Source organism: Capricornis sumatraensis, chromosome 13 (assembly GCF_032405125.1).
Source record: "Capricornis sumatraensis isolate serow.1 chromosome 13, serow.2, whole genome shotgun sequence".
NCBI lineage: Eukaryota > Metazoa > Chordata > Mammalia > Artiodactyla > Bovidae > Capricornis > Capricornis sumatraensis.
Window position 1 is genome coordinate 55,270,887 of NC_091081.1, and position 12,971 is coordinate 55,283,857.

At 38.1% G+C, this 12,971-nt stretch overlaps 1 protein-coding gene across 1 annotated transcript in view; it reads left to right on the forward strand.

The window, feature by feature from the left end:
- The window catches only part of LAMA2 (laminin subunit alpha 2), a 674,179-nt gene that overhangs the window by 566,114 nt on the left and 95,094 nt on the right, over positions 1-12,971 (forward strand). The window contains exon 41 of the mRNA XM_068984950.1: positions 2,750-2,852. Within this exon, the coding sequence (XP_068841051.1) occupies positions 2,750-2,852 (103 nt within the window). The remainder of the gene's footprint in view (positions 1-2,749; positions 2,853-12,971) is intronic.

Sequence of the window (12,971 nt, forward strand, 5' to 3'; positions counted from 1 at the left end):
GTTTCTTAAAAGCGTAAACATATATCCACCAGATATTCTAGCCACGCCACTTAGAGGTCTTTCATTCCAAGAGAAATCATCATATGTTAGTACAAAGATTTGTATACAAATGTTAATAGCGACTCTATTTAGAATAGCCAAAGCTGATACAATCCAAATGTCCATCAAGAAGTGAATGAATAAATAGATTGGGGGCATATCCATGTGGGACTTCCCAGATGGCACAGTGGTCAAGAATCCGCCTGCCAATGTGGGAAATGCAAGATATGCGAGCTCAAACCCTGGGTCGGGAAGAACCCTTAGAGTGCAAGATGGCAACCCATTCCAGTATTCTTGCCTGGAAAAAATTCCATGGACAAAGGAGCCTGGCAGGCTACAGTCCATGGGGTCACAAAGAATTGGACATGACTGAGCAACTGAACACACACACCTATCTATGTAAATAGAAAAGAGATCACATTTTGATACACACACAACATGGATAAATGTAAAAATAATTACACTGAATGAAAGAAACCAAACAAGAAAAAAAGAGTTCTACATATTGGATGATTCTGTTATATAAATACAGACTAAAAGTGTTGGAAACCACAGCAGTGCTTATGTGGAGACAAGGAAGGACAAGAAGTGGAAGGGAGGGTATGAAAAGAAATGATGGGTATGTTCTCTGCCTCAATTGTCTGACCGTTTCATGGGTGTATAAATATCAAAGCTTATCAAATTGTAAAATTTAAATATGGTAAGTTTATTTATACCTCACTAAAACTGTTGAAAAGTGTAAGAGAGTAGAAAAAAATGAATATTGCCCATCACTCTTCCTAGTCCCTCCGAATTTCCACAGCTCAGACTTTAGCTTTTTTCCATGTTGTCTGGCCCTTCTTTTCTCTCTCACCTTGTTTCATTAATTTTCTTATGCACAGCAAGTCAACTCTCTTTCCTTCCTTCACCTCCTTGCCTCTTTTGCATATCCAAGATCAGCTGTAAAATGTTGGTTGTTAGATTCTCACCAGACCATGTTCCTGTAGAAAGGAATTCATACCTTAAGACTCTGGGGAAAGCTTGCTCCCTTGCTTGCTTGCTTTGTCTAGCTCGATCTAGTATTATGAATGAGCCATGTTATCTTGATGGCTCAGGATCATCACTGTCAATATTGGCATCTACTGAAACCTGTTTCATCCTTATCCAAATAGATTTGGATTGCTGAGATTTAAAAATTCTCCAAGTTGGTTTTCTTTCCTCATTGTCAGTTTGTCAGCTGTCACTTTGGCTGCTATCCTGTGCTTATTTAGAGAATCTTCATTCTTCTTTCTTTATAATTTCCTTTCTCTAATCTGTTTTGATTCAGGAAACCTGTAACCAGGGAGTAAGAAAGGCATATAAATTTGGAACAAATATAGAAGCTGAGTGGGTAATGGAGCCTTATATTTTTGAGTAAGGTACATTGGATTTGTGCCATTGATATTGACACTCTTACTTTTTTTTCAAAATAAATGACACTTAAATGATGTTACTGTATCTAATTCCCCACAGGCACCATAGGACCAAGCATTTCTGTATTCTCAATTGAAGAAAGTGTCCATTTCCCATAGCATAATTTGTCAGAGTTGTCAGGCAGCTCTTTTTGCAAAGGCTAGATATAAATGCACAGATTCTTTTTATTTATGTAGATGTTTCCAATATATCCTTTTGTAGATATCATAGTATTATTTAATCAATCTGTTTTACAAGCAATAGATTATTTAAGTGAAAGCTGTTGGAATAACACCTTAAAATAAATTATACCACAACAGTAGCAATCTGTAATCTCTCCTAGTTTAATGTTTGAATAGTATGATAAAAAATGCTATTAAAGCACTGGAAATGTAGTTGAATAGTATTATGTCTAGGCTAACCTGAATTCAGATTTATAACTTCAACAGTAAGTATTTAGCATTCTCTAGCTTTTCTTACACTTTGAAATACTCTTCCAATTTAGAATTTACAAGATCTAAATTTGTAAGATCCTATTTGATTTATCTTTTGGTATGTAATGATTCTTGAAGTGCAAACATTATTAAGATGGATAACTAAACATTTATTTTAAGCAATCCTTTTCCCATATCACTCTATTATCTTTGTGTCAGCTCTCTTAGTTCAAGCCTCAACAAATCCATCTTTGCTAGGAGATGATTGTGGCTCAGAGACTGTCATTTAGAAGGTTTTATTTTGCCCTAAGACTTGGAGATGCCTTCAGAAAAGGAACACTGTTCTTCCTCATTTCAGTACCTAGGGGACAGGAAATGCTTCCTCCACTTACCCCACAGCTTGAATGAAATGTGCTTAGGGATAAAGTCAAGGATGTGCTTAATTCTTAATTTGCTTGACCATTTGACAGCACTTGATAGTACTGACCAGTTACAATGTTGCAACACTGCCAGTCATCACACTCTGAGCCACTTCTGTAAGTCTTGATTTCCATGATATCGTGCTCTCCTAGGTTCTCTTTGTCCTTTCTGGTATCTCAATCACCCTGCTAGCCCCACTTTCTGTACCTGCCTTTAAATAAATGTTGGGATTCCCAAGGGTTCTCTTTTAGACTTTCTTCTCATCTCCTCACTTTAATCACAAATACGTGCTGATAATGTATTATTCTGCATACGTAGTTCAGAATGGTTTCCTAAAGGTAAACGGTGTACCAACTGCCTGCAAGATAGCTCTACTTCTTCGTTCTTTGGTTTTAGAAATGTGACACTTCTTTTTCTGCCCACAGGCAACAGGTCCTCAGGGTTCATTAAAGGAAGGTGCCAAAGGTTCTCTTCAGAAAAGCTTTGGGATTCTTAATGAAGCCAAGAAGTTAGCAAATGATGTAAAAGGTTAGTGTGATCTCTTTTTATTATTATTTTCAGTGTAATTGTAGTTGTAATTGGTAGGATATTCTATCAGATTATTGGAAAAATGTAATTGTTGCACCGTGGTTGTTATGATTATTTCTACTATCTAGATTTACTGTAAGTAAACGATCTTATCAGTTTTACTATATTTTGCCTTCACATGTCATTTTGTACTGAGCATTACTTCAGAATTTTTAAACCTAATTTCTGCAACATCATTTCATCTGTATCTTAAGTATGCTGCTGCTAAGTCGCTTCAGTCGTGTCCGACTCTGTGCGACCCCGTAGACGGCAGCCCACCAGGCTCCCCTGTCCCTGGGATTCTCCAGGCAAGAACACTGGAGTGGGTTGCCATTTCCTTCTCCAATGCATAAAAGTGAAAGTGAAGTCGCTCAGTTGTGTCTGACTCTTCGTGACCCCGTGGACTACTGTAGCCTACCAGGCTCCTCTGTCCATGGGATTTTCCAGGCAAGAGTACTGGAGTGGGGTGCAATTGCCTCCTCCGATATTAAGTATAGGAACTTTTAATTTTTAAAGTATGGTAAATTTTAAAGACCATCAAATGCCACCTTTTTTGACTTTAGAAATTATGCTCACAAATGAATAAGGCAGATGCAGCTTTCAATTTAGTGAGGCACATGGTGGCTCAGACAGTAAAGCACCTGTCTACAAATGCTGGAGACCCAGGTTCAATCCCTGGGTCAGGAAGATGGCAATCCATCTTCCTGGAGAAGGAAATGGCAATCCACTCCAGTACTATTGCCTGGAAAATCCCATGGACAGAGGAGCCTGGTAGGCTACAGTAGTCCATGGGGTCGCAAAGAGTCAGACACGACTGAGCAACTTCACTTTCATATCTCAAAAAGTTTTTGCCTCTTAAATACATTTTTGTGTATTTTATTCCTAATTCAAAGATCAAAGTGCATGAAATATCTGCCTTGATTATCGTATGGATTTTGCATTAAAAATTCAATACAGCCCACACTCTAGATAAGTTATTATATTTATTATTTCATTCAAATATCTCCTCTTCTCATGTAATTGCCTCCTGTTTCTGTCTTCGGTCTCATTCTTTCCCCTTTCTGGCTTGCATCCAGCTCCCCAACCTTACTGATATATTCATGTTCTCCGTTCATTCTTCTCTTTGGAACTCCTCACCGTCCCTTTTTTCCAACCAACTACCTTCTACTAGACCCTCAAGATTTAGTCCAAATGTTGTCATCTCCAGGAGGCCTGGCACCCCATCTGAATTACATGTCTCCTCTCTGTGCACCCCTTTCTCATAGACTCATCAAATCATCACAGCCATAGACTTAGCATCCATTTTCTAGAGGACAGTAGCAGGATCTTCTTTTTAGCTTTGTATTTTGGTGTATAGTATCACAGTGACTATCTCAACTCAGGAAATAAGCATATTTTTAAAATAAAGGAATAATGTTGGTCTTTACTAACATTAGAAAGAAAAGAGATTTTTATCATTTATATTTGCCAGTGCTCTCAATGAATAGTCTTTTATTTCCAAAATAGGCTGGTATGGAATTACATGTTTTGTCTCCCTGATAGATAGCACTCTGACAGTAAATGCTTGGATGGTGTATCATAGGTAAAATATGACCCCTTATACGTATAATCCGATGCAGGAAATTCTATTTATTACAACCTGAAAAATAGCTGTAGAGTGAATCCTGTTTTCCTAATTTGGCAAGTTGGGTTATATCATTACCTGGTCATCATGCCTTTCCCTCCAGTGCTCTTGCCCAGAGCTGAGATCAGGGTGAGGTGAGACAGGTTCAGCCATGCAAGTGCAGAGTTAGGTTCTGTTTCTATTTAAAATTTTTAATATTTTGCTCATATTGATCTTTTTTGAATTAAATGTGATTTAAAAAAATACTGCATAAAAACATTTTATCTTGAACACTGAGTTTTGGGGGGCCCTTTTGAATTTCACACCTGAGGTGAATGCCTGAAAAAGAAATCTAAGGACAGGTATGGTAGCCAGGCTTAGGTGACAGAAAGGTTCATTAGTTTAGATGCCCTTTTTTGTACTTCAGGTAGTACATTATTTAAAGTAATGAAAACCCACAAACTACTCAAGTAATAATTCCTCCAGAAATCCAAGCCAAGGCTCTGACGGAGATGGGAATGTTTTCCTGCTACATTATGACATTCCCCTGATTTGTGGCCAATTACACAAGGTATAAAATGGCTCTTAATCAGCAAAATGCCATATATTACCACCAGGAACTGCTGAAATAGGCCGTACAGAGCAAAATACTTGACAGCAGCTATTAAAATAGAGATTTAGTCATTTCTCTCTCTATGGTGCCTGGAGTTAGAAGGAATAAAAATGGTGAGGCAGTATGCCCTCCATACTTCTAATGTGTTGCTTGGTTCTAGTCAGTACAATACAGTTAGTCCATGAGCTTTAGTCATGAATAACTTGGAGCTGCTCCCTGCCATCTTTATGCTGTTCTTGCCTTCAGAGAACCTGAACTTGCCAGGAGCAGTTTGTTTTGCCTTTAAGTTTTGAGTATACATTTATTAAAAGTAAATTTGCCCTTGTGCGCATTTGCCATTTGAGACCAGTCTGTATCAAATTGATTGAATATCCATGGAGATAAAAATTGTTTTGTTGATGGATATGGGGCTTGATACAAATTGATGACCAAAAAAGCTAGAAGATAAATTGATGCCACTGGGTGAATTAATACTACATTGCAGATTGATAAAGGATTTCGTCCACAAAAAAAAAAAAAAAAAAAAATAGCCAAGTGAGGCTCTCATGGAATGTGTACAGAGCAAGAATTGAAGTTGAGGATGATATATTAGAAGTGTGAAAATACTAAAATTCTATAATTATATATCTTATCGTATATAGAGTAACTTTTTAATTTTATTTGCCTCTTCATTTAACCCTACTTTTCAACTTTGCTCAAAATAAGTGAAATTATTTAATTACTTAGGAACAAATAGATAACATCTCTGTAAAATGAATGACATGCACATTGAATAAGAAGATCTATGCCCAAGCCCAAGGATATGGAATCAATGAACCGTATGACATATGATATTGTCAAAAACACAGAACAATGCCAGAATTACCCACAAAATTAATTTTAATAAAATTAATCCATATTTTCCTTCTGTACCATGAGCCTCCAGACGCTGAGTCATTAAGACCAGACAAGTGTATCAAAATGGTTTTGCGATCATGAATATAACACACTTGCAATTACTAACCTGTTAAGAGTCTGTGTTATTATTTCAAATTAGATACAAACAGAATAAACAGGAATATTATAGTGACATTAAACTGAAGTATGATTTAGGAATTAAAATTTGCAGGACACTAATCTTCTCAGTCTGCTGGCTTTCTGAATAAAGTAGCTATTCCTCTCTCCCAATAATAAGTAAATAAAAGTATTTTTATATTATTAAAAACAGACTCCTGTTGGGAATTCCCTGGCAGTCCAGTGGTAAGGACTCCATGCTTTCACTGCCAAGAGTAGGGATTCAATAACTGGTCAGGCAACCAAATCCCACAAGCCACATAGGACAGCCAAAATATCATACCTATACATATATATGTAAATATATATAGTGTTTTAGTCACTAAGTCATATACAACTCTTGCAACCCACGGACTGTAGCCCACCAGGCTCTTCTGACCATGAGATTCTCCAGGCAAGAATGCTAGATTGGACTGCCATTTCCTTCTCCAAGGGATCTTCCCAGCCTAGGGATCAAACCAGGGTCTCCTGCACTGCAGACAGATTCTTTACTGACTGAGCTAGCAGAGAAGTACCAGTATGTATGTGTGTGTGTATATATATGTGTATATATATATATATATTATATATATTTGGAGAAGGAAATGGCAACCCACTCCAGTAGTCTTGCCTGGAAAATCCCATGGACAAAGGAGCCTGGCGGGCTATAAATAGTCCATGGGGTCACAAAGAGTCAGACATGACTGAGCAACTAACACACACACACACATAATATATATTATGATATTTATATTATATTGTATATATATATATATTTGCATAATTTGCATACAGCCATTTGCCAGAATCCCAAAAGTATGCAAGTGAAAGACAAACAAACCATTCCATTGACAAAGAAATAATTTTGGATTAAATGGATAAAGCCAACCCTGGATCCCCTAGCCTATTGTAGTCTGAGAACAAGCTAATCTTTTCCTTTATGAATTGCTAATTCCTCATGCAGAGTTTTAGTTCCTCCTTCAGTGTGTGAATAGAGAAAATAGAGAAATTAAAATAGAGTTGAACTCGGTTTCAGAGTTTAAATGAGAAGTGGCAAAATAAGGGCCAAACACGGAAGGACAGAAACTATTAGAACCAGAGAGTACTTGTCTTACTTAAAGGTATTTAAATTACATTTGTTTTAGAATACCTTGCTGGCCAAAACAAAAGGAGCCTGCAAACCCATACTCAGGCTTTGGAGCTTGTCCTAGAGGAACCACATGGAGTGTTTGATGTCTGGTTATTTTGGTTTCTCATTCAACTAGCTGAAGAGAGGACTGTACTCTATCTGATATCTTAAGACTTTGGAGATGATAGTGAAAGTGAAGTCACTCAGTGGTGTCCGACTCTGCAGCCCCATGGACTGTAGCCTACCAGGCTCCTCCGTCCATGGGATTTTTGAGGCAAGAGTACTGGAGTGGGCTGCCATTTCCTTCTCCAGGGGATCTTCCCAACCCAGGGATTGAACCCAGGTCTTCCACATTTCAGGCAGACACTTTAACATCTGAGCCACCAGGGAAGCCCAGCAGACATGCCACCAGACAAATCCCCCTTCTCTCCTCTCCTCAGGCTTCAGCTATAATCTGGTATTGGGAGGAAGAACATGTTCAGTTGCAAGCAAATGGCTATTGAGGGCCTAGCAAGCACTGTGCCCAAGGCAAACAAGAACGGATTTGGCACTTTTTAATCAGGACAAAGTTTCCCGGGAACATGCCTTCCTATAAACACAGGCCCTATTTACTGATCTTTCATGGTACATGTAAGGGATATGTCTGGGCAAAAGAGGAAATCAGAGATAGGACACATCCCAAACTTGTGACAGCTACTGGGAAAAGGTAAGAATAGGAAAAATGTAATGGAAGAGGGCTAGGTGTGCCCCAGCATGAAAAGATTGGGTGGAGCAACCTCATCAAATCAATTGAAAGGAGGCCAGTGACAAGAATGAGATTCTGGATTTCACCCAGCTTTCTCCCTTACTCAGCTGTTCTTCCTTCAGTACGAGTGTTGGGATCCTGCACTCAGCGGTGGGCTTGACTTGGGGGCAGATTCATGTACCTGGATGAAAAATTACAGTCAAGTGACTTGAGATAAATTTTTCCTGTTATGTTCTTAAAACATTCAAAGGTAAAAAGATAATATAATATAATAAAATTAATAAATTGTATAGAGTAATCAAGGGCTTCCCAGGTGGCTCAGTGGTAAAGACTCCAACTGCCAATGCAGGAGACATAGGAGACGCAGGTTTGATCCCTGGGTCAGGAAGGAAATGGCAACCCACTCCAGTATTCTTGCCTGGGAAATTCTATGAACAGAGGATTCTGGTGGGCTACAAGTCCATGCGTTCACAAAGAGCTGAACATGACTAAGCGACTGAGTTCGCATGCATAGAGTAATCACATATTATAAAATGTAGTAAATTAACCATTTTTGTATGTAATTGAAAGCGTTAGTTGCTCAGTCATGTCCACTCTTTGCAACTCCACGGACTGTACCCCGCCATGGGATTATCTAGACAAGAATACTGGAGTGGGTAGCCATTCCCTTCTCCAGGGGAATCTTCTTGACTCAGATATCGAACCCAGGTCTCCTGCATTGCAGGCAGATTCTTTACCATCTGAGCCACCAGGGAAGCTGCAACAGAATCATTTAAGTCAAAGAAATTCTATTTGAATATACTGCATACATATAGTAGAGCCAACACTTTAACTAGCCCAAGTTAATGTGGTTCCAGAGATGATGTTTTTAAGCACTGCTGGATAAAAACGCTGGCCTTTTGCCATGGTGTAGAGGTGACACATTAACATTCGTGCCCCTAACAAAGGTTTGATAAATGAGTGAATGGATGAGCATTGCAGGAATCTCTCATTACCAGAAAGGTCAAAATCAAGGTTTTCACCTCATACAGATCCCTTACCTCTTCCAAATGCTCTGCTTCAGAACTGTGGATAAAGCACTGCAGAAGTTAACCTGCTCTCTAATTCAGAAGGAATGCTGGGCTGAATGAGTTATAAACTGGAATCAAGATAGGCAGGAGAAACATCAACAACTTCAGATATGCAGATACCACTCTAATGGCAGAAAGCAAAGAGGAACTAAAGAGTCTCTCGATGAGGGTGAAGGAGGAGAGTGAAAGAGCCAGCTAAAAACTAAATATTAAAAAAATAAAAATCATGACATCTGGCCCCATTCAGTTCAGTTCAGTTCAGTCGCTTGTGTTTCACTCTTTGCAACCCCATGAGTTGCAGCACACCAGGCCTCCCTGTCCATCACCAACTCCCAGAGTTCACTCAGACTCACATCCATTGAGTCAGTGATGCCATCCAGCCATCTCATCCTCTATCGTCCCCTTCTCCTCCTGCCCCCAATCCCTTCCAGCATCAGAGTCTTTTCCAATGAGTCAACTCTTCTCATGAGGTGGCCAAAGTACTGGAGTTTCAGCTTTAGCATCATTCCTTCCAAAGAACACCCAGGGCTGATCTTCTTCAGAATGGACTGGTTGGATCTCCTTCCAACCCAAGAGACTCTCAAGAGTCTTCTCCAACACCACAGTTCAAAAGCATCAATTCTTTGGCGCTCAGCTTTCTTCACAGTCCAACTCTCACATCCATACATGACCACTGTACTACATGGCAAATAGAGGGGGAAAAGATGGAAATAGTGACAAATTTCCTCTTCTTGGGCTCTAAAATCACTGTGGATGGTGACTGCAACCATGAAATCAAAAGACATTTGCTTCTTGGCAGGAAAGTTATGACAAACCTAGACAGTGTGTTGAAAAGCAAAGACATTACTCTGCCTACAAAGGTCCATATAGTCAAGATTATGGTCTTCCTAGTGGTCACTTACTGTTGTGAGAGCTGTACCATAAAAAAGGCAGAGTGCCGAAGAACTGATGCCTTTGAATTGTGGTGCTGGAGAAGATTCCTGAGAGTCCCTTGTACAGCAAGGAGATCAAATCAGTCAATCTTAAGGGTAATCAACCCTGAATAATCATTGGAAGAACTGATGCTGAAGCTGAAACTCCAGTATTTTGGTCATCTGATGTGAACAGCTGACTCATTGGAAAAATCTCTGATGCTGGGAAAGATTGAAGGCCAAAGGAGAAGAGGGCATCAGAGGATGAGATAGCTGCATGGCATCACCAACACAATGGACGTGAATTTGGACAAACTGCAGGAGATGGTAAGGGACAGAGAGGCCTGGTGTGCTGCAGTCCATGGAGTTTCAAAGGGTCAGACAAAACTGGGTGACTAAACAGCAACAATTCAGAAGGAGCCTCTACAACAAAAGATGAAACATGATGGTTACTTTGTAAAATATTTGTATAAAAAAATCTTAAAAGAGAAGTCATTCCTCCATTTTTTGATTAAGAAGCAAATCAAAAGTGATACTGAGTTTAAGTAGTAGCTCATAAGACAAATTTCATGATAATGAAAATTTTATTTGCAAAATGTTATCTATATGGTAATTTGCAGTAGTTCCATTTAACTAGACCCCTTCAATATTAAAAGCAATTCTACAAACTTCACCCTTATGAATGAGAGATTCTCTCTCAAGGTATTTATTTGTGCTTTGTTAGCCACTCTAGTATTCTGGCCTGGAGAATTCCATGGACTGTATAGTCCATGGGGTCACAAAGAGTCAGAAACAACTGAGTGACTTTCACTTTTATGTGAGAAAAAAGTTAAAAATTGCATTTGAGGAACTTAATTAGATATGTTTGAATAGTCAAAATAGAACATTCCCATTAAAATATATAAAATCATTCTTTATTTAGTTGATAATGGGGGCTATATATTAAGAACATATAAAAGGAAACTAAAAACTTTAGATTCTAGATGATCCACTTTAAACACAGAAGAATGTGAAGTTGCTCAGTCATGTCCAACTCTTTGTGATCCCATGGACTGTAGCCTACCAGGCTCCTCTGTTCATGGGATTTTCCAGGCAATAGTACTGGAGTGGATTGCCATTTCCTTCTCCACGGTATCTTCCCAACCCAGGGATCACAGAAGAAAGTAAATCATAAATAACATTACTGAAAACTGGCAAAAATACCAAAGCAATTCTCAACCCAATGTGAATTACCAAACCAATGTGATTTTTTTGTTACCTTTTAATAACTGCATAAAATATCCAATGCTTTCTCATACATCCTTCAACTGATTTCTCGTATCAGTCATATGAAGTTATCTTCATTTTACACATGTAAAAATGGATAGAAATGACATTTGAACCCACATCTTCCAACTCTAAGTCCTATAATTATTTCATTGCACTATACTACTTTCTCTAATGGCTAGAATATGTAAAAGAATGCATCATCAGTGATCAAAGAAATACTTGTAATAGCTTTATTTTGAACTATTACATAGTTCAATATTACCAGTTCCAAGTAAGCTAAACGCTAATACGTTTAACACAGTAACAGGAACATGGTCAACATGAGTAAATTAGTACTATTATTAATGGAAGTGACTAGCAAATGTGTCTAGTGACTTTCATTCTGAATACATCTACCTCACTCAGGGTTACACAATGAAGGGAACTGATATTGTCAGGCGTGTTCACAGTCCAGCCTGGCTGCTCTGCTTCTTTTCCCTCAGTTTATGAGCTCTGTCTCTACCAAACTCATTCCTGGACATTTGTCTTCTAATGTGTGGGGAGTGCATGAGAAAGGGAGAGCTAAAATTAGAGCTTGTATATGTAGCCTTTGAGGTTCAGTGGGTGTGGTATCTGGAGAGAGCATAGGTGACTTAGCTATAGCTAATGGGTATGAAAAGTGAGGAAATAAGGAGAGAAAGGTGTGCAAGGTTGCACTGTGGATTACAATTTGGCTCCTTTTCTTGTTTATCAAAAATTATGAGTTGGATTGGATTTATCTTAACTACCAATAATTCTCTGTTTGCCCATGTTACCATTCAAACTGAACCACATGGGTTCTTTCCTTCATTTTAATTATAGAAACCTCTGCCTCGGGTATCTCCCTTTAAAGACAGCCTTGGATCATTTATTTTCCTAGGTTTGCATGGCTAACATTTTATAAGTCTTCCATTTTAAAATCTGCAATTGTTTTCTGCATACAACTTCTGTTTTTCTGAAGAATTAGACTGACAAAGTGATAAAGTGTTTAGACTTGGTTTGAGAAATTCCAAAAGGTACTTCAGAGAAAAATGATCAGGGTATAAGAAAGGATAAATTAAGAAGAGAATAGAGTCAAATCCTGAAACAAAGAAATCAGAATAGGCTCAGAATATTCCCATTTTGACTTTCTAGTACAGAAAGCAGAGGAACAAAATTAGTGCTTTGAAACTTGCGGAATGGCAGTAACAATGTTCCTCAAATCAGTCTTTGTTCTGAATAATTGGCCTGATTGTTCAGCCAGTATTTGTTATCAGAATTCATAGAATAGTATAAACCAAGTGATGCCCTTTAAATTAATGGTTTTCTCAGTTATACACGAATATCTTGCTTGCCAGCACATTTTAAATGTTTCATTGTTTAAAAAGTCAAATCCAATCAAGAAACTAAGAAATGAAATTTGTACTGTTCCATTTCCTTAATTGATGAAGACTTCTAAATTAATATCAAAAGAACAGCCTTTAACTATTCACAGGGAATTTGTATAGATATCACAGTCATAGTGAGATTGTCTTTATTTCAAAAAGTATTCTTTCATAACCTATTCAAAGATTTTATTTTAGTACAGTGAAAATAACAGAAGTATTAAAAGAAAGATAAATTGTGATTGACAGAGGAGAAAATCTAATTACTTGGAAAGTATATTTTGAAGGACTAGCATTGAAAATAATATCTTAGTGACTGAAATGAA